General features: G+C 37.0%; 1 protein-coding gene across 5 annotated transcripts in view; it reads left to right on the top strand.

Moving 5' to 3' along the window:
• PLCB1 (phospholipase C beta 1) overlaps positions 1-27,047 on the top strand; it is an 856,495-nt gene that overhangs the window by 506,127 nt on the left and 323,321 nt on the right. For all 5 annotated transcript variants that reach the window (XM_043984633.1, XM_043984631.1, XM_043984630.1 and 2 more), the window contains 3 exons: positions 13,421-13,500; positions 23,137-23,190; positions 24,384-24,459. In XM_043984633.1, coding sequence (XP_043840568.1) covers positions 13,421-13,500; positions 23,137-23,190; positions 24,384-24,459 — 210 coding nt within the window. The remainder of the gene's footprint in view (positions 1-13,420; positions 13,501-23,136; positions 23,191-24,383; positions 24,460-27,047) is intronic.

Raw genomic sequence — 27,047 nt, 5'->3', positions numbered from 1 at the left:
GTGCTCAGTGCTTTACAATCATTATCTTATTTGATCCTTATAACAATCCTGGGAAGGAGATGCTATTATTATTTTCATTTTACAGGAGAGAAAACTGAGAGAGAGGTTAAGTGACTTGCCCAGGGTCACACAGCTAGTAAGAATTAGAGATCAAATCTGAACTCATGTCTTCTTGACTCTAGGCCAGGTTCTCTGTCCACTACCTCACCTCTTACTCCATGAAACATCAAAAGATATTTAAATAAAATCAAAAGATTATTGAAAATGAATTAAATATAAGCTGATTTTTTAAAGAAAAAAACTCAACTAAACTGACTAAAACAGATCAGGAAGAGGTAATTCAAGAATCGTCAGAATCCCTGAAATAAATTATTTTTCCCTTTTTTTTTTCTTTTCTTTGCCAGGTAATGAGGGTTAAGTGACTTGCCCAGAGTCACACTAGGAAGTGTCAAGTATCTGAGGTCATATTTGAACTCAGGTCTTCCTGAATCCAGGGCTGGTGCTTTATCCACTTTACCACCTAGCTGCCCCCGAAATAAATGATTTTTTAAATATCTGGACACTAAATTTCAAGAAACTGTTCATGAAAATTCCCTGGATCTATTAGAACTGGAGGGCAACATAAAGAATCCACCAATGATCTCTTAACATAATCCCAAAAGGAAAATCAAAGGAATATTATAGCCAAAATCTAGAGTTCCCACATCAAAGAACAAATGTTGCATACATCCAGAAGGAAGAAAATACAGCACCAAGTAAACAAAATTAGTACCACACATGACCTGACAGCTTCTAATTAAAATAAGAAGAAATCTTGGATTATAATATCCTAAAAATCAAAAGATAAATTTTTACAACCTTAAGCGCTCTCTCTCTCTCTCTCTCTCTCTCTCTCTCTCTCTCTCTCTCTCTCTCTCTCTCTCTCTCTCTCTCTCTCTTTCTCTCTCTCTCTCTCACACACACACACACACACACAACCTGCTTTTACCTGTAAAGCTGAACATAATTCTACAGGGGAGACAAGGAGACAATGGATCTTTAATGGAATAGGGTACTTGGGTTTTTGATGGAAAAAATCCCAGCTCAGTAGGAATTTTATGATGCAAATACAAGGCAAATTCTTTTGAGCAATTGCAAAGGTGTATAAGATGATGTGATGCTAATTTTCTAATAGGACAGGAGGAAATAAGTGTTCTTTCATGCCCTCCAGGAAGAGGTGGTGGGAACAAGCATCAAGGCATGTCACTCTTAATCTGAAACATACAAAGGAGGGTTGAACACACACAACTGAGCATAGAAATACATCCTATTCAACAAAGAAACAAGCATGGATAGGGAAAGGAAGTACAATTAAAAGAGAGGATCATTTGGTAAAAGGAAGAAAACAAATTTCTGGACTTAAAAGAGAATTAAAAGGGAGAAAGGGAAGAAAAACAAAAGAACTAAAATCTAATTAGATGCCTTCAATTCCCTTTTTAATAGTTGGAAAATGGCTGAAGACATTGTGGTATATGAATGTAATGGAATATTATCTCCCCATAACAAATAGCAAAGGAGGTGATTTCAAGAAGTCTGAGTATTATATGAATTGAGTTAAGTGTCACAGGTGAGTCTTGACCTCAGGCCTTCCTGGTTCCAGGGTCAGCTCTCTTATCCATTGCACACCACACATGCTTGCTTCTCAGTATTGAAAAATTGACCTATCAAATAATCTGTTCTAAAAGTCCCATAAATGCTGTGCCTTCACAAAGCATCAGTTTCAATTTCAAGAAAAAAAAATGCTTTCTAGCTGAGGTACCATCTTTAAACCCTAAAAAACCAAAACAAACAAAAGAACTATCATTTTATTAAGACAAATGCATTTAGGAGTCTTTTCAGATATATGCAGTGGCCAAGAAAATGAGCTGATCCCAGCAATACCAGAGCTAAATGGGCTCCAAGGATGGACTTGCTTGCCCAAGTTCCAGACAGTTTCATAACTGTGAATAGAGTTCATGAGAATGACATAAATATGAATTAAGCCAATGGGACTTGGCCCTTCCCCCACAAAAGAAACCAGAGCTAGGTTTTTATTCCATTAATATCAAAATAACTTGTTTGCAATATAATCTGTTGCTAGGATGATGTGTCCTATTTAATAAATAAATAAATGGGAAGCAGAAGTTCACTAGTGGAGTCAGGGGAGAGTGTAAGTGGGAAAGCACAGCCCTTTACTGACCCCAGAAATGTCTAGTTTCCGAGTCCTTTGATTTGTTGTGTCTCTTTGCATTGTTGAGGTGGCCACAGGCCCATCATTACATCTCTGCAGTGAGTAGCACTGACTCTATTAAGTTATCATCACTTCCCCAAGAGACCTTTAGCTGAATGATTATATGCTTCTTAGGAGGGACAGTTTGGGGTCTATAAAGTCATTGTTGTCATTATAAATGAACCCAACTGGCCCAGTGCTTTGGAATAGATCTTAGTAATCTGGACCTATAATGACCATATTTTCCTAACTTCAGAGCAAGACACATAGCCTGATAAAGTCTAGGCCTCCTTGCAATACCACCTTAAAAGTTTACCTACCTGCTCTTAAAATCCAAGCTGTGCTAGAAAAGCCAGGACAGATGGACCTGTTATTTGTATCTATCTGTGTTTTCTAAATATTCAGATTTCACTAGATACAGAGTAAAATGGTCAACCTATTTGCTCTTTGTTAAAATTTTTTTAATCTTGGCTGACTTTTGATTACTTAGCTTGAATGACCAAAATTTTAAAAGTCTTTTAATTTCCTTTTAAGGAAAATATACTTTCCACACTGGAAATCTATCGCAGTAACAGCTACTGAAACACTTGCATTGAGCTTTATTCCCAACAGCTCCTTCACTTGGGCTCTGCCCACCCCAGAGCCCAGACCAGGAATGTACTGGAAGGCTGAAGACAGCCATCTGCTGATAGTACAGGGCTGAATTGAGGTCAGGGTCATACTATCAGTGAGCTGAGACCAGAGTAATAACCCATAACGTTCCTTCTTTTTCTTATCCTCTCTCATATCTTGAACTAAAGAGCTACTTACTAATCCTCTCTCTTCACCCTTTTGGGGTTTTCTTTTCTCTTTCTCTCCTGCTTTCAGCTCCATTATCTTGCCTTTAAAAATTCTCACTTAAAGCTATATTCCTTTCCTTGAATTTCTTTTACTCTTGGGCTCACTCCCACCTTGAACCCACAGTAAAGAAGAAACTGATCATTGTTTTAAAAGTGAAATGAAAAAATATAGAACATTTTTTCTCTTAAGTACCTATCTGGAGTTCTGAGCCAAAATATCATACTATATATATTTGGGTGTACTTTTGTGACAGTTCTTTCTTGAGATTCCTTTTTGTCTTTTAATGTACTTTAATAATAATGGTAATAATAATAAATACTTGCTTTTTTATAGTAAGCATAGTTTGAAAAACACTTTGCCTTTCTCAAAATAAACTTATGAAATGTGTACTACAAATAAATTTAATTTATTTAATAATTTACTACCATTTAACAAGTTAGAAAATCAAAGCTCTGAGAGGCTAAATGATATTTTATGTTGACACAGCTTATTAGTTTCAGAAATAAAATTTGAGCAAGTCATTTAATTTCTTTTTCCCTTAATCTCCTCATCTGTAAAATGTGGATAATAATAGCAGCCTGTGTTGTTGTGAGGATCAGATGAAAATATTTGTAAACAGTTTAACCCAATTCCTAGGACATAATAGACATCAAATAAATAAATAAAACAAAAAGAATTAGGAGAAGAAGAAAAAGAAGAAGATGAAGAAAGAATTGAGAGGAGGAAGAGGAGGAGGAGGAGAAGGAGGAAGAGAAGGAGAAGCAGCAGCAGCTGAATGTATGATAGATCAGAGTCTAATAGGATCATAGATTGAAAGTAGGAAAGTAGCAAGGAGATTACAGCAATATATCACAAGGATCATACACAATGACCTGTAGGATTTATATCAAGAATGCAGGGCTGGTTCACTATTAGGAAGACTATCAGCATAATTGACCATGTCAATAAGAAAACAGAGGGAATCATATGATTATGCCAATAAATGGAGAAAAAGCTTTTGACAAAATACAGCAACCATTCCTATTAAAAACACTAGAAAGCATAGGAATACATGGAACTTTCCTTAAGATGATAAACAGTATCTATAAGGATAAGCTAAAAGTCTTCCCAGTAAGATCAGGTGTGAAACAAGGATACCTATCATCACCCATATTATTCAATATTGTACTAGAAATGTTAGCTTTATCAATAAGAGAAGAAAAGAAATTAAAGGAATTAGACTAGGCAATGAGGAAATAAAACTACCACTCTTTGCAGATGATATGATGGTATACTTAGAAAATCAGAGAGAATCAATTAAAATACCCCCTGAAATAACTAACAACTTTAGCCAAGTTGTAGGATATAAGTAAACCCACATAAATCTTCAGCATTTCTATATGTTACCAGCAAATCCCAGAAGCAAGAGATAGAAAGAGAAATTCTATTTAAAATACCTGTGGACAATAAAAAATACTTTGGAGTCTACCTGCCAAGACAAATCTGGGAACTATACAAATTACAAAATTCTGTCACCTGCACACTGGATTAAAAGTAGATATGGGCCCACTGCTTGCTCTTTGCTTCTATTTCCAGACCATCTTTTTATGTTACAATAACTCAGTACCCTCTCCTCCTTAAATTTGCACAATACCCAGGTATGCCTTATTCAGATCTTGGTGGCACTTAACTACTACTCCTGAGGTCATTTGTCCCTCTTTCCTAAGTAGTTAAGTATCTGGTTCACAATTTTCTTTACTTTAGTTTCCTATGGGACTTAAATATACACATATTTATAAAAGCATATGTTTATCACATATATTTCATATTTCATATGTATTGAAATATATGCAGATAGATGATATAGAGATGATAGATACATAGGTGGTAGATATAGATCATAGATAGATCTTAGAGATATAGAAAGAGATAGATAGATAGATAGATAGATAGATAGATAGATAGATAGATAGATAGATAGATAGATAGATAGATTGATAGATAGATAGATAGATAGATAATAGAGATATCCTTCATTAACCTTCCTGATGCCTATGACCTTCAACTTCATTCCATCTTAGCAATTCAAAGGGACAGCCGCCATACTCTTGATCTCACAATCATCCCTAAGAAGTCTACTTTCTTGGGTTTTTTTTTGTTTTTTGCGGGGCAATTGGGGTTAAGTGACTTGCCCAGGGTCACACAGCTAGTAAGTGTTAAGTGTCTGAGGCCGGATTTGAATTCAGGTACTCCTGAATCCAGGGCCGGTGCTCTATCCACTGCACCATCTAGCTGCCCCTAGAAGTCTACTTTCTTGATCAAGCACTCTGAAGTTTTTCTATATGACCATAACCATCTCAGCTTCTATATCCACCTTGTGCTTCACTTCTAATGTCACCCTGACCTTCAATCCCTTCATTTCTCAGGCCAACATCAACCCTACTCTTCTTTCACTTTCATCTCTTCCTAACATCAACACTATAATCAGTTAAATGATAGGTTTTGCCCTATGGTGGAACCTCTTTCTCCTGATCCTGTCACCCTATTGTCGTTCTTAACTGCTCCCACTTACATATTGCTGAACAGAATTAAAGGAAGTCAGACAACTGTGCTGATTGGGTCTTCTGCACATTTGTGCTTAAGTAATGATGTAAAGAACCAGTTGACTCTTCCTTATCACAACACCCATAATTGCTGTTCCGAACTTAACATTTCTCTCCTTAAGCCTCCCTTTTACATTTCAAAACTCCTTGACATCATATGCTACTTTCTCTTGAGGAAAACATAACCCATCTTTTTTGCCAAGGACAACTCATCAACCTGCTCTTGATCCATTCCCCAATTAGGTCCTCTGGCAGCTTGACCCACAATCATCCCCATATTTTTCTCTCATTTTCAATCTCTTCCTATCTATTGACTTCTTTGCTGTCTATAAACCTGCCTACTTGTTCTGCATTTTTAAAAGAGGCAAACTCTCTTGGACTTGTAATCTAAACATATCATCCTATACTTGTCCTTCCTCTCACATCTGAATGCTGAGAGAGAGAAATCCTGAGGGCATTCCTCTCCCAGACTTACTTCCTTCCTTTTCTCCTTCCTTCCCTCCTTCCTTCTTCCTTCTCCCTCCTTCCTTCCTTCTTTCTTTCTTTCCTTCTCCCTTCCTTTCTTTCCTTCTTTCTTTCTTCATTTATTCGTTTATTTATTACTAACAACTGGGAAAGACCTTAGCTTAAAAAACCCCAAGATCTCCCACTGCATGCAGGACCATCTCCAGTCATCTTGATGTATATCTTGCCACTGGACCCAGTTGGCTCTGGAGGAGAGAGTGAGGCTGGTGACTTTGCACAGTCCTCCCTCACTTAAATCCAATTAACTACAAGTCATGACATCACCTCCCACTGGCATGGTCCTCTTTGAGGATGGACAAACAACAATGAATGCCTAGAAAAGTAGGTTTTAGTCATTTTCTTTGCTTCTTATCCTGGTAGTCAGTGCATTACTGGGGAAAAACTGCTGGTTTGAAATGAGAACTTTAATGTTAATCCTAGCTCTACTGCTTACTGCCTGTGTTACCTCGAACAAGGCACCTAAGCTCTGTCTGTTTCATCTGTAAAATGAAGGAGTTTCTTCCTTTAAGGGTTGACTCAGTGCCACTTCTTGCAGAAGGCTTATACTGATCCTTCCAGTTGCTAATTGCCTGGCCCTCTCTAGGATATTACTTTGTGTTGGCTTTGTATATTTGTATTTACTTATCTATGTCTGTGCTGTTTCTCCTAAAAGTAAGCATCTGGAGGAGAGAGGTAGTTTTCTTTTGTCCTTGTGTCACTACAACCAAACACATCCCCAGACACATGGTAGATGTTTAATAAATGCTTATTGAAAGGACAATTGAATGAATTAACCAGTTGATCTCTGTATCTCAATATCCAGCAAAGAGCCAAAAGCAGTTGATGTCCAAATATTATAAGCTATATCATGAATCTGGCTTTCCCTGTAATAGATCTCTCCTCACTTAGACTTGAACACTGTTTTAGTCTAAAATCACAGAGGGGAGGGGAAGGAAACAAATATTTATTAAGCACCTACTATATGCCTGGCAAAATGTTAAGTACTTTATAGATGTTGTCTCATTTGATCCTCACAACAACCCAAGGAAGGAGGTACTATTATGATCCCCATTTAATAATTAAGGAAACTGAGGGAGACATAAGTTAAGTGACTTGCCCAGGAAGTAAGTGTCTGAGGTCACATTTGAACTCAGGTCTTCCTGACCTTGGCCCAGTACTAACTTAATGGCCATTTCCCTTAGTCTTCCTGAACAACTTACATGAGAGATCCCAATATGGAGCATAAACATATAATTTTTGAAAGGAATTTATGAATGAGAAATTTTGAGGCTCAACATTTGTTTCTGCTTTTGTTTGGGGGTTTGTTTTTTTTTCAGTGTTGGCTTAAGTAGACTTTCAGGAGAACTGTAAAGACAAAGTCAGCTTAAGGATGAGGATAAATTGGTGCAACAATTAAAGCCTAGAGTAAAATCACTAAGGATAACCTTGGTTTCTATGGGAGACTGGTTGCTATTGTGACTTAAAAGGCAGTGACATCCATGTCACACAGAAAGGAGGAGGAAGGGAAACTTGGTGCCAAAGATGACTGCATATTAAAAAAAAAACTTTAGTCATAAAAGGATAGTTGTGATAAACTTGTTATTGTAATGAATTAATGCCAATGAACAGTAAGAAAAAAATCTGTGAGGGAGGATTGGGATATCCAATAGCATCAAGATTGACATGTGGTAGAATATATAGGTTATGATAACCTTTATACCTTAGATTTAGAACTTGGAATTAATCTACTTCAACCAGCTCCTCCTCCCCCAGTACACACAAATGAGGTAAATGAAACTCAGAGAGGTTAAAAGATTAGTCCAGTGTTATACTGACCACTCCAGAGTTTTATTTAAAAACAAACAAACAGGGGGCAGCTAGGTGGCACAGTGGATAGAGCACCGGCCCTGGATTCAGGAGGACCTGAGTTCAAATCCGACATCAGACACTTAACACTTACTAGCTGTGTGACCCTGGGCAAGTCAACCCCAATAGCCTCACCAAAAACAAACAAACAAAAATAAAAACCAAAAACTTGCCGTAGGTCTGCTAACATTTCTTTTCATTTTATGCCCTATAAGAGACATAATATGCTCTAAGGTATACCAATAATGAATCAATCCATGGTGGGGACAGATGGAAAGGGAAATAGGAATTTATAAAGCAACTAATATGTACCAGGCACTATACAAAGCACTTTTTATAAATATCTTATTTGATCATCACCACAATCCTATGAGGTAAATACTATTATCCCCACTTTACTGTTGAGGACACTAAGTCAAACAGAAGTTAAATGACTTGCCCAGGTCCCACAGTAAATGTCTAAGGTCATATTTGAATTCTTCCTGACTCCAGACCCAGTGATCTATCCACTTTGCAATTAGCTGCCTTGTTTGTTAAGAAGAAAATCCACAACAGTTGACACTGGACAAATAGGAGAAAAGAGTTGAGATGATGGAAAGGCCAATCTACTAGATAATGTAGGAAGAGAGGGATCAAGAGTAGAAGTAAAGAGGTTGTCCTTGGCAGGTGGGGCAGGGGAAAACTCGTTATCAGAGGCTGAAGGTAATAATGGTGCATAATGTTAGAAGGATGTGAGATGAGGAGGAGGGGGAAAGAGTAAGGTCTTCAGGGATGGCCTCAATTATATGAGTTGTCTTCAGCTGAGCAGACCAGGACAGGCAGTGGTGTACAATGTTTGAGGGAAGAAGAGAATGTTTGAAACAGCTGCTGGGGTGACTGATATACAGAGTCAATTTGGGAGGAAGAATAGGATTGTTTTCTTACAGTGAGGACCCAACATAGTTTCATGATTTCTGTTAGTTCCATTCAGTAGCAGTTGGATGGTGGTAGTAATCCATGGTTGAGGTTAGACATGGTATTGGAAAGTAAAGGATAATGTAATGTCGAAATGCTTCTTCAAGGGACTTTCCTATGATTTACCCCTTCCTAATATTATACTTCGCACCCTATTATGACCTACACAGGCCATTACCCTACTCTCTGACTGTATGTGCTTCCCTTTCCAATTTTAAACAAAAAGTGAAGTAGTTCAACTATATGTTGTTTCCTACTCCCCTATTCTTTGTTCCTTTGTTGTAACACAAATTACATATTGCCTTGCTTTCACTAATGTTCAACATCTCTCCAGATCTACCTATTCCTTCCTTGGTTCCTATAAACATGGCCATCCTTGCCTACCAGTTTTCATCCTGTCTCTCCTCCCCTTTTCAACTAAACCTCCTCTAAAATGTGTTTAAACTTCTATCACTTTCTCTTCTGATCTCATAATTTGACTGAAACTTCTCTCCAAATTAACAAAGATGCCTTATTTGCCTAGTGTGATGGTCTTTTCTCAAACCTCACCATTCCTAACCCCTCTCCAGCATTTTGTACAATTACTTACCTTTTCTTCCTGGAAACTTTTTTTTCCTAATTTTTGGACTGTTCTCTCTGTTGGTTCTCTTTCTCATGGCCAGACTACTCCTTCTCAGTCTCTTTTGTTGGATCTTTATTCTTTTATGCCCACTAACTGTGGATATCTCCCAAGGCTCTGTCCCAGGCCTTATTTTTTCACTTTATATTATTTGCTTGGATGATTTCATTAGCTCCCATGGATTCAATTATCACCCATGCACATGATGTCCAAATCCATTTTTCCAGCCCTAGTGTATCTTCTGAGCTCCAGGCCCATATAACCAGTGGGCTATTAAACATTTTGAAATACATGTTTTGAAGTCATCAAAAACTTAACATGTCCATAATAGAACTTACTTTATTTCCCCAAAACCTGTCTTTCTTCTGAGCTTCCCTATTATTTTGTTTTGTTTTGTTTTTGTTTTTATGAGGCAATTGGGGTTAAGTGACTTGCCCAGTGTCACACAGCTAGTAAGTGTTTAGTGTCTGAAGCCGGATTTGAACTCAGGTACTCCTGACTCCAGGGCTAGTGCCCTATCCACTGTGCCACCTAGCTGCCCCTGCTTCCCTATTATTTTTGAAGGCAACACTATCCTTCTAGTTACCCAAATTCACATCCTCTGCTCCTCCCTTACTCAACCAAACATATCCAATTAGTTGCTAAATCTTGTAATTTCCTTTTAAGACTCTCAAACACATCTTTCATCTTCCTTTCTTGTCTCACCCAGATTCCACCCTACTTCAAGTCCTCATCACCTCTAGACTAGACTATTGCAATATTCTTCTAATTGGCATCCCTGACTCAAGTCTCTCCTCACTACAGCTCATCCTCCACAGAACTGCCAAAGTGATTTTCCTAAAGCATAGATCTGACCATATCATCCCACCACTTAGTTAAATTCCAATCATTCCAAATTACTTTTAAGATCAAATATAAAGTATTTTGTTTAGCATTTAAAACTCTTCACAACCTTGCCGCTTCTTATCTTAGAAAGAAATATGTCTTTTAACACATTATTTCCCTTATCACATGGTCAAGTCAGACTGGCCTACTTGCTGTTCCTCACACAACAAACCCACCTCCCAGGTCTGTGCCTTTGCACTAGCTTCCCACTAAATATGAAATTCTCTGTCTTCTAACCTCTAACTCTTAGAATTGCTGGCTTCCTTTAAGACCATCTCCTCCAGGAGGTCTTTCCCAATTCTCCCAACTGCTAGTGACTTTCTCTCTAAGGTAATCTTCTTATCTACTCTGTATTTATCTTGCATATATATCTATATCTATAGACATAGACATAGATATTAATAGATATCTTACATATATACCAATGTAAGCTTCTTGAATACAAGGACTGCTTTTTTATTTATTTTTCTTCGTAGCCCTAACATTTAGCACAGTACTAGCACATAGTAAGCATTTAACAGATGCTTATTGATTGATTGCTTGATTTAGAAAGTCACAATTTTGTAAGTAATTTATATAGTTAGTGTGGAACCAAGATTTTAAGGGGTTAAAAGGTAAGTATGCCACAAAGCATGAGCAACTCTAACCTAACTTTTTGATGTTTGGTGTGAAAAAGGGAGACAGTAAGAGGATATATGGGGGAAGGAGGATTAAGAGAATTTTTCTTTGGAAAGAGTAGACCAAAAGAAATGACAAGCAGGATGCTATCAGAAGGACTTATTTAAAATGCATTCTATTTGCAGAGAAAGAACTTATGGTATCTGAATAAAGATCGCAGTATAATTTTTTTGTTAGTTCTTCTTTCTAAAGTTATTTTGTCTGTTTTCTTTCACAACCTGACTAATGTGGAGATGTTTTTCATGACTGCACATGTATAACTTATATTGAATTGCTTGATTTCTTTGGGTAGGGTGGAGAGGAAGGGAGGAAGAAAATTTGGAACGCAAAGTTTTAAAAAAATCAATGTGAAAAAATTTGTTTTTTACATGTAACTTGGGGAAAATTCTAAATAATTTTTTTTTAAAAAAGGGAAAGAGGAGACCAAAGTATATGCTCCAGGAGGAGCATATGAGTAGTGAAGGGGATATATAAGATGCAAAGGCTGCCAAGGGATCATAACTTATTAAGCAAAATCCCAAGGGATGAGGTAAAAGAAATCAGTCTTGTAAAAGAAGAGAAACTCCTCTTTCCCTAATACAGAAGAGGTAAAGAAAATGGAAAAAGACAGAAATGGTGAAAATTTTAATTGATTTAATTTATTCCTCTAGAAAATATTTGAGTACCTTCAGTATATAAGACACTATTCAATTAACTCACCAGCTAATTATTAAGTTCACCATTTCATTGCCCTTTTAAAAAGACAGTCTTTGTCATAAAGTTTATTGGGGCTTTGTAGTATTCATAAAGAATAGGGGTCATTAAACTTTTGTTTTTAAAGCCTCAGCCTTTCATTTTGCTAGAAAAGTCAAGATCAGCAGGGGCATAGTGATTACAAGAAAATATCTGAAGAAAATAGAAATGTTGCTGCTGTTAAAATTTCTTCCTTTCCTTGCCAGGAATTATGTAAAACGATAGGATATCCACAGAAGGGGGCATAGCAGGGGCAACTGCCTTGGAAATAGGCCAATTGAAGCTTCAAAGTCAACTGGCAGATTCTAATCTGCTAGTCTAAATTCAGCCTTTTTTCAGCTGAAGCTGACTCTTCATGACCCCATTTGTGGTTTTCTTAGCAGAGATATTGTAGTGGTTGGCCATTTCCTTGTCCAGTTTATTGTACAGATGAAAAACTGAAGCAACCAGGGTTAAGTGACTTGCCCAGGGTCACACAGGTAGTGTCTGAGGCTAGATTTGAAGTCAAGATGAGTCTTTCTGACTCCATGCCCCAACTTTGCCACCTAGTTAGACTTCTGGTCTAGGACCTACAGTTAAAATTGTGTCCTGGCCATCAGTTTGTTTGAGAGTTGTCTTTTAAGCTCTCTTAGAAATCAGTGGGGCAAACATGCTTGGTTTTTTGTTTGTTTTGGACAGGGCAGGGCCTTTGGTTTTATCTGTGTAAAGCATTCCATCTATAACCTATAATCTTTGAGTTACCTCAATTAATATGAGTTTAATGTCTTGTTCATGTCTCCCAATATGAACAAGCAGGACTTGAACTGACACCTTGTTGATTCTAGGACAGACCTTCTCTATCTACTATACCATGTAACCACTATCTTACTGAAATACTCTATATTTTTAAAAATCTATAGTAAATTTAGACATATATATGTACATGTATTTATTTATTTGTTTGTTTGTTTATCTATGTGCACAGAGTAACTAGGTGGTGCAGTAGATAGAGTGTCCTGCCTGAAGTGAGGAAGACTCATCTTCCTGAGTTTAAATCTGGCCTCATATACTCCTTTGCTCTGTAATTCTGAGCAAATCCCTTAGTCCTGTTTGCCTCAGTTTCCTCATCTGTAAAATAAGCTGGATAAGGAAATGGTGAACCACTCTAGCATCTTTGCCAAGTAAATCCCAAATGGGGTCAAGAAAAGTCAGACATGACTGAAATGACTGAACAACATGTATATATACACACATGCACACATAACCCACAAACATATACAACATGCATTAAACCTCTAGCAAACCAGAAAAGGAAATACACTAACACAAGTTTTAAATAATAATTTTTACTAAGCAAAGGAGCAGCAGTAAAGCTGGGATAGGAAGTGGGGAACCTATTTGGACTATGCATTTCTTACAAGCAACAGAAACTCAAATTAAATCCATTTGTCTTCTTGGAAATAAACATAAAAACAAACCTCTTATGACAATACTTTCTCTGAGCTAACAAAAGTCTAACTTAAATCTCTTTAGGAATGGACAGATGAGGTTTTCAGTCTGGCAACAAATCTGCTGGCACAAAACATGTCTAGGGATGCATTTCTGGAAAAAGCGTAAGTAGCTCAAATATTTATTGGTAAGGGTGTTACTTCTGAGTCAGTTTCCTTTCCCCTTTGTTAGCCATTTGTTTGTGTAATTGCTAACTTTTTTATAGTTATAAATATGGTTTTTCCTCTAGGGTTGTGTTCCACTATACGATCATGGAAAATTGCCAAGAAACACAACTCCTTTCAGGAAGCTGTCTTTTAGAGTTATTGATGAACAACATGCTTGCTTGCCAATGTGTTAATTCCATTGCACACAGTAGGGAAGAACTTCCAAGTCCTGGAGTCAGCTCCCATGAGTAAAAACAATGAATGTTTTATCATGCTCTCCTTTTGCATTTGCAAGTGTTTTGACTATTATTAGAAAGGATGTGTAGAATAGTGAGTAGAAAACTGGCCTCAAAGTCAGGGTGACTCGTATTTAACTTTCAACTCTGACATAAACTAGCTGTATGGACAAGATCTTAACTTTTCAATCTTGTATCAATGAAATCATAGACTCCCTCACCCCCATGTGGAAGGACACAAGCACCTATTATCTGCCAGGAGCTGTGCTTAACACTTAACAAATATCCCACTTGATCCTCATGACAACCATGGAAAGTAGGTGCTATTATTATCATCCCCACTTTACAACTGAGGAAACTGAGGCAAAGAGAGATTAAGTAGTATGCTCAGGGTCTCACAGCTAGTAAACATCTAATGCTGTATTTGGACTCAGATCTTCCTGACTCCAAGCCTAGCACTTTATACAATGTATCACAAAGCTTCCTTTCTATATTCATAAATTCATGTATATATATATATATATATATATATATATATATATATATATATATATCCCAATTATTAGCCCAGGACAAAGAACGAGAGAACGAACAGTATATGATACTTGTTTTTCTGGCTTTTTAGAGTTCTGGTAGTAAGCCTCAGTGAAGCCACTGTTGTCCCTAGATCAATGAGTCAATGAATTGATTCGAGTCTTTGCAACAAGGAAATCAGATGGTCACAGGAAAGGTACCATAGGAAAATAAACAGTAGGAGGAAAGAATATTTTAATTAGATAAAAGAAGAGAAGGAGAAAAATATTAAGAAATGACTATGTAGTCATAACTACTTTGTCAATATCTAATTGGCCAAAGCAAGCGAAGGCTAGTGGCATTTACTTTTGAGTTTTGGCCATGATAGAATTTGGACTGTCCATTAATTCATAATTACCAGGTTATGTATTGGGCTATATGTAGTGCACTTCCTCCTCCTCCTCCTCTTCTATTTTTCTAAACCTGCAAATTCTTTAAGTCCTGGCTCCAGAAAATTATCTTTTAAACTTTTCCCTGCTTCCCCAACCCTACACTAATTTTTCCATTCTCCAATTTCTTCTTGTGACTTATAAGTACTACACAGTTTATCTCTCATGTATTCTTTAATTGTTTTAATATGGGCTAGTCTTGTCTTCCCAACTAGACTGTAAGCCTGAGGTCAGCATGTCATTGGACATATATCCAAAAAATATCCAATTCTTCTAAGTGCTCTGAGAGAGTAGAAGATACAAGGATGAGTAAGACAGTACCATGAATAATCAAGATTTGTTTTATGAATGAAGATTCATTGATCTACAAGGACTACATTTTTTCAAGGGAGGTTAAAAAGATTGGTCATTGTTACTTAAACAAATTCACTTGCCTTCAATGTAAAACAGTTAATATTTAATGTTAATTTAGGAAAAGTTCATCCATGCAACAAACCCAGGTGCACACTTTCTAGGAAACCCTAAAGTTTGGACATCCAGTTCCACACCCTTTTGTTCCTATATCCAGTCCTACTTCTTGGGCCCCCTCAACCCACGGTCAGTGTTAAATTACTTGGTTTGGAGGCCTGAAGGCCTATAAATCAACTTGAGTTTCATTAATTAATAACCCCCTTGTGCTCTCTTGCATTTCCATTGTGTACATATAATTATAAATCAGACCTATTCAAGCAGGCATTGGCTTTGACAGCAAAAGTTCTTCCACTATGGCAAACCTCATAATAAATAAAGGCATCTGGCTCTTTAGAATCAGGTCATGTAATTTTCAAATAATTCCTTTGATTATAACAAATGAGAATATTTCCTTTCCAAGGTACCCAGAACTTAACTACATTCAGATCAAAGAATGAATGGATTGTCCACTTGTGTAGTAAAGTAAAGTGTGTGTGTGTGTGTGTGTATGTATGTGTATATATAAGTATATATACATATATATATATATTTTGCATGGTTTGCAGATGCCAGACAACCTTTTGATTTACTATCAAAGGTGTAGTATACTAACTGTAATTCAGTGCCTCTTATGACCCTGAAGAGCTCACTAAGATCCAAAGCATAGACTACTAAATTGATAGCATATCTTCCTCTACTATACTTATGGCAAAGAAAGAGTACCAACTAGTAGAGACTTTCAGCAACAGAGATCAATTTTCTCAATTTCACCAATTCATTTTCTATTTAAGGAGAAATGGGGAAGAGGCCATAAGGCTTCTCCTACATTGGAATTAAGTGTGGGCCATAAGATAGAACTACTTTGATATATTTATCATATATGCAATACATAGATATATAAATGGATCAATTATCTCATCAGTATGGGTACTCCTTTGGGCAATGAAGAGCATAACCTTCATTGCCTTCTTATACTGGTTAATTTCTTTCCCCTCCCCCCTTCTCTAGCCTTCCTGAGGGTCCAGATCCCATGCAGAGGACCCAAAAGGAAGAGGGTCTATGTGAAGCCCTCCCCACAACCTTACTTCCAGTGTTCCCTTCTCCTATAACCCTTTCTAGATAGATGCTGACTTTCCCCCATCCCTATCCCTAAAAGAAGGAACTTAAAGCCTCACTTTACTCCAACCTTCAAGTCTACTTTCTTCATTGAAGTCACATTTTTCCCCTGAAAGATTGTACTCAACTTTACTGGGCAGGTGATTCTTGGTTGTAATCCCAATTCCACTGCCCTCTGGAATAGCATATTCCATGCCCTCCGAGTCCTTTAACATAGCAGCTGCTAGATCCTGTGCTATCCTGACCACAGCTCCACAGTATTTGAATTGTTTCTTTCTGGCTGCTTGCAGTATTTTCTCCTTGACCTAGGAGCTCTGAAATTTGTCTATAATATTCCTGGAAGTTTTGATTTTCGGATCTCTTTCAGGAGGTGATTGGTGGATTCTTTAAATTTCTATTTTACCTTCTGTTTCAAGAATATCAGGCAATTTTCCCTGACAATCTCTTGGAAGATGATGTCTAAGTTCTTTTTTTGATCATGGTTTTCAGGTAGTCCAATAATTTCAAATGATCACCCCTGGATCTTTTTGCCAGGTCAGCTGTTTTTCCAAGAAGATATTTCACATTGCCCTCTATTTTTTTTATTCATTTAGATTAGCTTTATTGTGTCTTGGTTTTTCATAAAGTCACTAGCTTGCATTTGTTCAATCCTAATTCTTGGGTAATTATTTTCTTCAAAGAGCTTTTCCATTTGGCTTTTCAAGCTGTTGACTTTTTTCTCAGGACTTTCCTGCATCACCCTCATTTTTAACTCTACCTCTCTTATTTTATCTTCAAAGTTCTTTTTGAGTGCCTCTATGGCCTGAGACAAATTCATATTTTTCTTAGAAGCTTTAGATGTAGGAGCCCTAACATTTGCTATCTTCTTCTGAGGGTGCACCTTGATCTTCCTTGTCACTAAAGAAACTTTCTATGATCCACATCTTTCTCTGTCTGTTCATCTTGCCTGCCTATTACTTGACTTTTAAGTCCTTCTTAAAGTGGGGCACTGGTTCCAGGCTGTACTGTCCCAAGTGTCAGGGGGTCCAAAGTGGTATGATTTAAGGAGTGGCAGGTTCTTCACTCACCTACCCTGTGCTTGGGTCTGTAAATAACCCAAAGCCAATTTGGTTTTCAACCAGGAAACAATTTTTATATTCTTGGTTGCAAGCTTGAGCGAGCCTGTGCCCCCTCCCTACCTGAACCCACCACTCAGGATTGCTTCCTGGCTCCCAGCAGCTGGGGTAGAACTGCTAAATTCTGCCTCAGCTCCAGCAGAGACCTCGGTAGTCTCCCCATCCAACCACTCAGCCTTCTCACCAGACTGTGAGTTTAGTTCTAGAAGACACCAATGCTGCCACCAATTAAGAGGTTCCAAGGGTAAATTTCTCTGATGCAGCCTCCCTGGGGCTGGATCTATGTCAACACAATTGCAGGGTTGGGCTCCACTCCCACCCCAGTAGAGCAGCCCCCTCTTGCCGAACTTCTAAGCCGTCTTTAGTTGGAAAATGGTCTCAGCACATCTTTTTGTGGGTTCTGCTGCTCTAGGAATTGTCTTATACCATTATTTGGGGGGTTTTTGAGTGATTGTGTCAGGAGCGCCGAGCACTTACTGCCTTTCCTCTGCCATCTTGGCTCTTCCCCAAGTCTACTTTCTTCTTTCCCAAAGTGGTGGACCAGGCATATCATTTTTCATGGTTTATGATGAACATAGAAAAAAATTACCAAGTTGAAGATAAATTGCAGTTTATGTCAGTTAGACTTAGGAGATAATAGGGAGAATATTTTGAAGAAAAAAACACATTGCTTCAGTTTGAGAAAATGAGGTCAAAAGCTTATAAACTGCTGAGAAGCCCCATAGCTACATATCACGAATATTTTCTTCCAGAAGAATCTGAAGATACTGAAAATGGTGAGCATCAAACAACATCACAGAAGTTAGAATAAGGGGGCAACTAGGTGGCATAGCAGATTAAGCACTGGCCCTGGATTCAGGAGGACCTCTGTTCAAATCTGTCCTCAGACACTTGACACTTACTAACTGTGTGACCTTGGACAAGTCACTTAAGCCTCATTGCCCCACAAAAAAAAAAAAGAAAAAGGAAGGAAGGAAAGAAGGAAGGAAGGAAGGAAGAGAGAAAGAAAGAAAGAAAGAAAGAAAGAAAGAAAGAAAGAAAGAAAGAAAGAAAGAAAGAAAGAAAGAAAGAAAGAAAGAAAGAAAGAAAGAAAGAAAGAAAGAAAGAAAGAAAGAAAGAAAGAAAGAACATTTTGGGGGCAACTAGATGGTGCAGTAGATAAAGCATGGGTCCTGGATTCAGGAAGACCTCAGTTCAAATCTGGCCTCAGACACTTGACACTTACTAGCTGTGTGACTCTGGGCAAGTCACTTGACCCCATTGCCCCACAAAAAAAAAAAAAAAAAAAAGAAAAGAAAAGATGGAATTAGATCTATCTGGATAGGAATTGAATGGTTAATGTTGTGGAAGACAAAGCAGAATCAAATGCCTGTTTGTGGTCAGATCACTGATTAATGAAGAGCACAGGTCAAATTCAATATTATTTAGACCCTTCAAGGGATTGTAGCATTGCTAATATATGGAAAGTTAATTGGGTGACTCACCAAACTATTAAGGTCCCGGAAATAATGAGGGACCTCTAGGTTCAAAGCTCCCTCCCCTCCAAACTGCCCTTTTAGATATTTCTCCCAGACCAATAAGAAAGGAGCCTTACAGCTTCTTTTCCACAAAAGGATCAGATTTTATTACTTGGGAACTAATTAAACAACAAAGGTGAAATTAATAAAAATCAAAGATAAGGAAGTAGGGAAAAAGAAATACAGATAAATTCTCCTAGCTCTGACCTAAGTCCAGTTACGCTAATTCAAAGGAATTTGTGTTCACTCACCACACCTGGGAAGTCTGCAGTTGCTTGCACCACTGGAAAGGCAGAAGAGAGAGACCTAGAGTTCCAGAAGCACCTTAGCCTCCCCTCAGGGAGCGTTCAATCTTCCTCCCCCAAAAGGGGAGGTCCTTCAAAAACTGTCTATGGAGAGGTTTCTCTTTCTGACCTCAGTAGCATACGCAACTTCAGGGTGGGCCAGGTGTGGCCCCTCCCAAATGAGTCAGCTAAAACGCCAATAATTTTTGTTTGTTTTTTGTTTGTTATTTGTGGGGCAATGGGGGTTAAGTGACTTGCCCAAGGTCACACAGCTAGTAAGTATCAAGTGTCTGAGGCTGGATTTGAATTCAGGTACTCCTGAATCCAAGGCCGGTGCTTTATCCACTGCTCCACCTAGCCGCCCCTCCAATCACTTTTACCACAAATAATTTTTACCACAATACTCAACAAATCCCCTAAGGATCCTGGGGAGTAACCCTGAGGAATTGGAATTTATATGATCTCTCTTGCTCCCTCAGCCTGGATATTCCCACCAATATCAATTAACCAGATGACATCTCTCCAGTATCAGTTAATATCAATTAACTTTTAACAACAACAACAAAAAGGATTCACTGAGAAGGTAGAGTAAGAACAGAAGCTATATATTATCAACCACCCCAAATTAGGACTGTACTCACCCTTGTACATGCTCAGACCCTGGGGTGAGTAAGTTCAAACTTAACACACAAGGTAGTGAAGGCCAAGTGAGCCCAAGTGGTACCTTTTGACTCCTGACATTGAGAATCCTTTTCTCCCTTCACACTCCCTACCTTGGGACATAGTCTCACAATGGATGGTGAGTTATTCCCTTATTCAATTGGGCTAGATCTTCCTAGGATATGGTTTCTTGGCTGCTAGTTCAATCCACTGTTAAACTGAGTCAAGAAGGTAGTTCAGCTGCTATGGGGAGGGGCAGGAGTCGGGATAGGGGGTTCCTTATTCCATTAAGCTACTATTGCTACTGTCTATAGTGTTCTCTGCTATTCTTATTATTCAGGTGATAACTAATGACCTTACATGAAATCACAACCTGACTAATTTCATCTTAGAATCCTGATTCACCTAAGATCATTAAAGAAGAAACACAACAGAAACAGAGTTGTCATGTCCCTAAGACCACATGGTAGCCAGTTGGGAGATAAGGCATTCTTTTCCTCCCTCATCCAGTGGTTCACAATGTTTATCACTTCCGAGCTTCCAGGGAAGAGATTGATATTTTCAGCCCAAACCTTTTGTGTACACTCTCATTTCCAGCTCAGCAACCAATTAAAAGATTTTTCATTACTTCACTATGTGCTAACAAGACAAAGTCAAAGGATACCTGCTCATACTCTGAAAAGGGAGAAGGGCACCTCAAATATTTATGCTAGAAGCAAGTGTCCATGTGTTGGATTAGAACCAAGCAGGATGTATTACAAAAGCTTTATATAACCTGCTGGGAAGATTAGATGTGAGCATGCTATAAGGATTGGGCTTTCACCCACCTATTACACCACCAATCTCTTGATTTCTTTGCATTAGTAAAACATGCCAAGGGCAACAACAGTTTTGAATACAAATTGTTTTTGTACCCTGTGTTACCAATCACATTTATAAAATATGATGGAGGAAAATGACTGAAAATCATAAGCAATGTCACCTTATAAAATTAGCAATAAGCAGTGAAAGCAAAAACAAGTCCCCTGAAAGGTTGACATTTGGCATTCATACCCAAATGAATATCATTGTCCCAAGGACATTTCATGAATGAAACTGGCAAAAGAACAAGTAAGCATAAAATGGAGCAAATTTGTCAATATTTCTATTTTGATATATTTTTGTCATCACTGAGAAAGTGTTATATTTGGACTTAAACATGTTAGCACTAATTTGCTCTATAAACAACTAGAAATGGCAGTTAGGATGATAAAGTTGGGAAAACCAGCTGGACTAGCACAAATATACATTAAGAAACTCAAAGATTAATGTGAAATAATCTTGAAAGCATTGAGGAAATATTTTACAGACTGTATTAGTGAGCAGAAGATACCAAAATATAGATAAAACAGTGAAGGACAGATCCCCGTCCTAACAAAAAAAAAAGTGACTGAGAGGACTTCAATAACTACCAATCACATATGCCTACTTTTTAAACTTTTATCTGCACACATATCAAAGGTATCCACTGTGAAAATATGAAAAAGTAAAAGGCAGATTTTGCAAATGATTTTCCATGACCTACCACATCTCTATAATTTCATAATTAACTAAAGGTATAGAGAATACAGGATTCATGGCCTCAATTTTTTGTTGATTACCCCCAAAAAAAGAAAAGAAAAAAGAAAAAAGTTTCATCCACTAGAGCAAAAGTCAACCTTAAAGACTCAACTAACAAGAAATTTCTCATGCATATGTTAAAATCATACAATAGTCCTTAGTAAATGTAACCATATGGATAATTTTAAGCAGTGACTATTACAATTATCCCTTACCAAGTGTCAAATAATTGCTAGCATTTATATGGTGCATTAAGGTTTGTAGCATGCCAATATTATATGCCACTGTGATTGTAATTATGGAGAAGAAATATGGAAGGGTTCAGTAAATATTAATTTTTAACCTTTTTGTGTCATAGATTCCTTTGGATATCTAGTGAAGCCTAACGACTCCTCAGAAAAAGTGTTTTCAAACACATAAAATAATACAAAATATTCTATTGAAATACAATTAACAAAAATACATATTTTTTTGAAAGTTCATGAACTTCAGGTTGAAAATCCCTGTTTCATGTAGATGATTAGGTCTTCCAGAGGCCCTTTTTATATGTGATATTGTGCTGAAAGCATCAAGTCTAAGTGTGATGCAAGTTGTCCTCAATTAAATCCATGGTTATTCAAAAGAAATGGGTAATAGCAAAACTGAATAGATGAAACATGCCTATTATCCAGGCTGTAATTTGCAATGTGATAGCCAATCCAATGAGGTAGACAGCCCATACATACATCTGGGACAGGACCAGTGGACATACAAGAAGTTGGGTCCAGAATCAAATGGAAGAATTGATTACTTTGGGATAATACACTGCTTTTAATGATTTCAAATTGATTCCAGGAACAAAGGCACATCTGTTCAATCCATCTATTCTTCTGATAGTGTTGTATTGGGAATACTGGAATACTACAATCTCTGAGTATTACAAGTTACCCATGACTCAAAAGACAATGGAGAGACAGTTGTCAGGTGCTTCAGCAAACTTCCACTGATGAACTAATGAGTGCATGCAAGAAATAGTGTAGCAGATGTTACTGAGAAAACATGCTGGTCTTGTGGTTAAAGTGATGATAAAAGAGGGGCAACCAGAAACCTCTAATGAAAAGCAAAGAGACCTAGGAGATCTCACAAATTAGGTCTATAATCTACAGAGTATTTATAGAAGAATATAAACAAAACTTATTTATGGTTAGAAAACATGTGTGAGTTGCAGGCTACACCGGTTGAGAAACTATCCATGTCAGGCAGATCATAAATATATTGAAGAATTTATCTCTTTTATATTGTAACCATTTTAAATTCTAATACACCAACCATATAGCATATGTTCTAAGTTCTAGTCTAAATTTATTTTAGTTTCCCTGGTTCTCAATCTATACAATTATTATTCAGGGTCAAAACTGATAAATGATGAATTACAGTGATTTACAAATTCTCCCAAAGGACATGGTTTGTTTTCTTTTGGTATTTCAGAAATTTTATTAAAACAACAATTTTGTAATCTAAATTATATTTCCAAGTGCGATAGTGGTGATATTTTCCCAAAAACCATTAAAGAATAGTAGAATACATAAATGTATTTGATTTAAAAAGTTTCATTTTTATTTTCTTGTAAGTTCTGTGAATAAAAAAAGAATATTGTTTTTCTCTTTCACCAACAGCTATACCAAACTCAAGCTACAGGTCACTCCTGAAGGACGAATTCCTCTCAAAAAGTAAGTTCCATCACTAGATATTGCTGCTATATTGCTATTTGTTTTATAAAAAACACGTTTTAATTGGCTTGAGTGATATTGTTGACATCACCTCATTTTATAGATGAGGAAACTGAGGAAGAAGGAAGTTCTGTGATTTGACCTAGGTCACCCAGCCCACTAATGAAAGAGATCAGATTAGAATTCATTGTTAGAGAACAGATTTTTCTGTTAAAGGCATTTCTTTTTTTTAATGGCATTATCCTTATCAGTCACCTCAAGAGCTACACACACACACACACACACACACACACACACACACACACACACACCCTACACATATACCCCTTTCAGAATACAATTCTAGGTTCATAACCTGCTGAGTAAAAATAAATGTAAATGAGTATATAGTGTTATACTGAAGTGGGCAACATAGTATATAGTATAGGGGTTGTTAATCCATGGTCCCTGAAAAATATGTAGATATAAATATATTTAAATATAAGTGAAAACTGTCATATATTTATTTACATAGTATATGTGTATTATGTATATCATACATAGGTATATGTTCATATTATATAATGTATTATAACCTATTGATACTATTTTGAATATAATTGGTTTCCTTGTAATCCAATGTATTATACTTTATGCATTTAACAACAATATTCTGAGAAAGTATGAATAGATTTCACCAGACTGCCAAAAGAGTCCATGGTACACTTTAAAAAATTAAGAATCAGGGTCAACTAGGTGGTGCAGTGCATAGAGCACTGGCCCTGGATTCAGAAGTACCCGAGTTCAAATTTGGCCTCAGACATTTGACACTTACTAACTGTGTGACCCTGGGCAAGTCATTTAACCCTCATTGCCCCAGAAAAAAAAAAATTTTAATTAAAAATTTTTTTTTAATTTTAAAATTAAAAAATTTTTTTTTAATGTAAAAAAATTAAAGAGCTACCTAGGTCACTGAGAAGTTAAATGACTTGCCCAAGCTCTCATAGCCAGTACGTGTAACAAGCAGACCCTGAAGCCATGATGCCGTATTGTCTCTATTATAAATTTGCAGGGGTTTTTCTTATATATAACAGGATTTGAGTTAATAAAAACATTTTCACCTTGAATAATTTCTGTAGGATTAAGGATAAGACAATATGATATACCTTTTATCTTTTTCTTTCTTTTTTTCTTCTTTTTTTAAAATTTCACAGCATCTATCGCATGTTTTCAGCAGACCGAAAACGAGTTGAAACTGCTTTAGAAGCTTGTAGTCTTCCATCTTCAAGGGTAAGCATATGGCCATTCTAAGAATAGCATATCTAACATCTCTTTAAACAACATAAACTGAAAAATTCCTTGTAACTTTCCACCAAAATATATTTGTACCCAGAGATTTTTAAGGTGTTTGCTTATTTTTAACATGAGAGACAACATTGGTGTTATTAATCGTGTATCTGTAATTTGTGAGGCTATTGTATTTACTGAAAAATTTTGTTCCCCTTGATTTCTTCTGGATATATAAATATGCTATTTATAGCACTCCGTAAAAGTAGATTTTTCTTGCTTCATTCTCTAGGCTTGTGTATATATAAACATGATATTTATAATATTCCTTTGGGGAGCTAGGTGGCACAGTGTATAGAGTACTGACCTTGGAATCAGGAAGACTCATCTTCATGAGTTCATATTTGGTCTCAGACACTTACTAGCTATGTGACCCTGAGCAAGTCAGTTTTCCTTGTTGGCCTCAGTTCCTCATCTGTAAAATGAGCTGGCAGAGGAAATGGCAAACCACTCTAGTATCTTTGCCAAGAAAACCCCAAATGTGGTCACCAAGAGTTGGACACAACTAAAATAACTCAACAACAATAAACATCCCTTTACAATTGATTTCGATAGCATGTTTTCCAAATGGGAACAAATATGTTTTATTTTCCATTTTCATGTGTTCCTACAAATCCTGTCTGGTGATGGAAATTTGAATATGTTTACATATTAGGCCAATTACCACTTCATAAATAGAGAAAAGAGCCTCTTCCTTAACCTGCCTTCTGCTTCCATTGATTTGCTATCATAGTCTTATACAATAACCGTAAATGAGGGAAACAAATGGATACCCTAATTTTCAGCTGACTTTTGGTTAATGCTGATTATTTGTCTTGAATATTGGAATAATATAAAACTATTAAACGTAAGATATTTCAGAGTAACTTTACCTTGCTACCATGATTTAAAACATCTCTTTTACTCAGTAGTAACAAGGAGGAGTTGAATACTATTGTTGGTTGTAACTATGATATTGTCAATTAATTTGTCTACAGAATAGATCTGAGAATTGCCCAAGTCCTTTTGGTCCTATTCTTGACTTTCATGGTGTGGGAAACGAACCAGGAAATATTTGGACTGGAAGGATCCCATCCAAACACCTCATTTTTAATTCAGTAAACATTTATTAAGTACCTGTTATGTACCAGGCCCTGTGCGAGGTATAAAGACAAAAACAAAACAAGTCCAGCCCTCTGAGGCTTACATTTTCCTGGGAGTAGAAGTGAAGCAATAAGTATACAGGTAACTACTCAATAATTACAAAGAAATTTCAGTGTACCCTTGAAGTAGAAGGGCCCTAGTAAGAAGTTAGGACAATAGAAAGATCACTGACTTTGGAATCACAGGAACTAAGTTCAGATTCTACATCTGACACATGTGAAGTTGGATAATTATTGAACATCTCCAGTGTGCATCAGTGGAGCAGTGGATAGTGCTCTGTTCCTAGAGTCTGGAAGACCTAAGTTTAAATCTGGTTTCAGACCCTTGCTGTATGACCTTGGGCAAGTCACTTCACCTTTTTTGCTTCAGTTTCCTCATCTATAAAATGAACTGGAGAAAGAATGGAAAACCACTTCAGTATCTTTGCCAAGAAAACCCCTAAATGGGGTCACGAGTTGGACATGACAGAACAACAAAAAGTTTTCCACTAGTGCAAGTTGGAGTAAGACAACTTTCTTCTCTGGGTTTCCACATTCCTCACCTGTAAAGTAAGGGGGTTATACTTAATGATTTCTAAGGTTCTTTCCAGCTCTATGTCTACACTGCTAAAACCCAGGCATCCTGTAGCCATCCTTTCTACTACATTATATAATCTTATTTTGTAAAACTTGCCTCTGAAAGTGACAATCTCTCTCTTTTTTAATTTTTTTTTTCATATTTTTTTTCCTGTTGCTTTCAGGATCAAGCCCTCCACAGATGGATTAAGACTGTCATACTTAATTCAAATATATTGCTAATGCTTTATATTCTTCAAAGCATTTTCATGTGTGTTTTGTCATTAAAGCATCATAGGCATCATAGTGACCTTTTGCATAAATAAGACAGATTAAACATGCCTCATTTGACAATTAAGGAAACCAAGTCTCACAGAAGTTAATTGGCTGGTGTAAAGTCACACAGCTATGGGTAGAGTTGTTTGTTACTAGAACCCTTTCATCAACCCTAAACTAATTCTCTTTTGACTCTACTATAATAGCTCATGTTAGTGACATCTATTCTCGCAATAATGCTACCATGCTTTTTTCATGGTTTGTAGCGATCAAAAGCAAGGTTGTGCTCCTATTCTTAAATTTTAGACTTAGGATCTTTTATTCTAATGACAATTCTTCCCTTTCTTACCTTCCTTATACACTGAAGTGAGCTCACTTCATGATCATTGCATCCAGAGAAGGAAGTAGAAGCGACTGGATTTCCATAACTTCCTAAATACTGGGCTGACTTTCATCCTAGCCCAGAGTTATTCAAAACTCAGGATAAGTGTAATTCTCCATCCTTATTCACTACTTATGGTCATGTTTACTCTCTCTCTCTCTCTCTCTCTCTCTCTC

This window comes from Dromiciops gliroides, chromosome 2, assembly GCF_019393635.1.
Source record: "Dromiciops gliroides isolate mDroGli1 chromosome 2, mDroGli1.pri, whole genome shotgun sequence".
In the NCBI taxonomy this organism is placed as follows: Eukaryota; Metazoa; Chordata; class Mammalia; order Microbiotheria; family Microbiotheriidae; genus Dromiciops; species Dromiciops gliroides.
The sequence above is the reverse complement of the archived record's forward strand: the minus strand, read 5'-3'. Positions and strand labels throughout refer to the sequence as shown.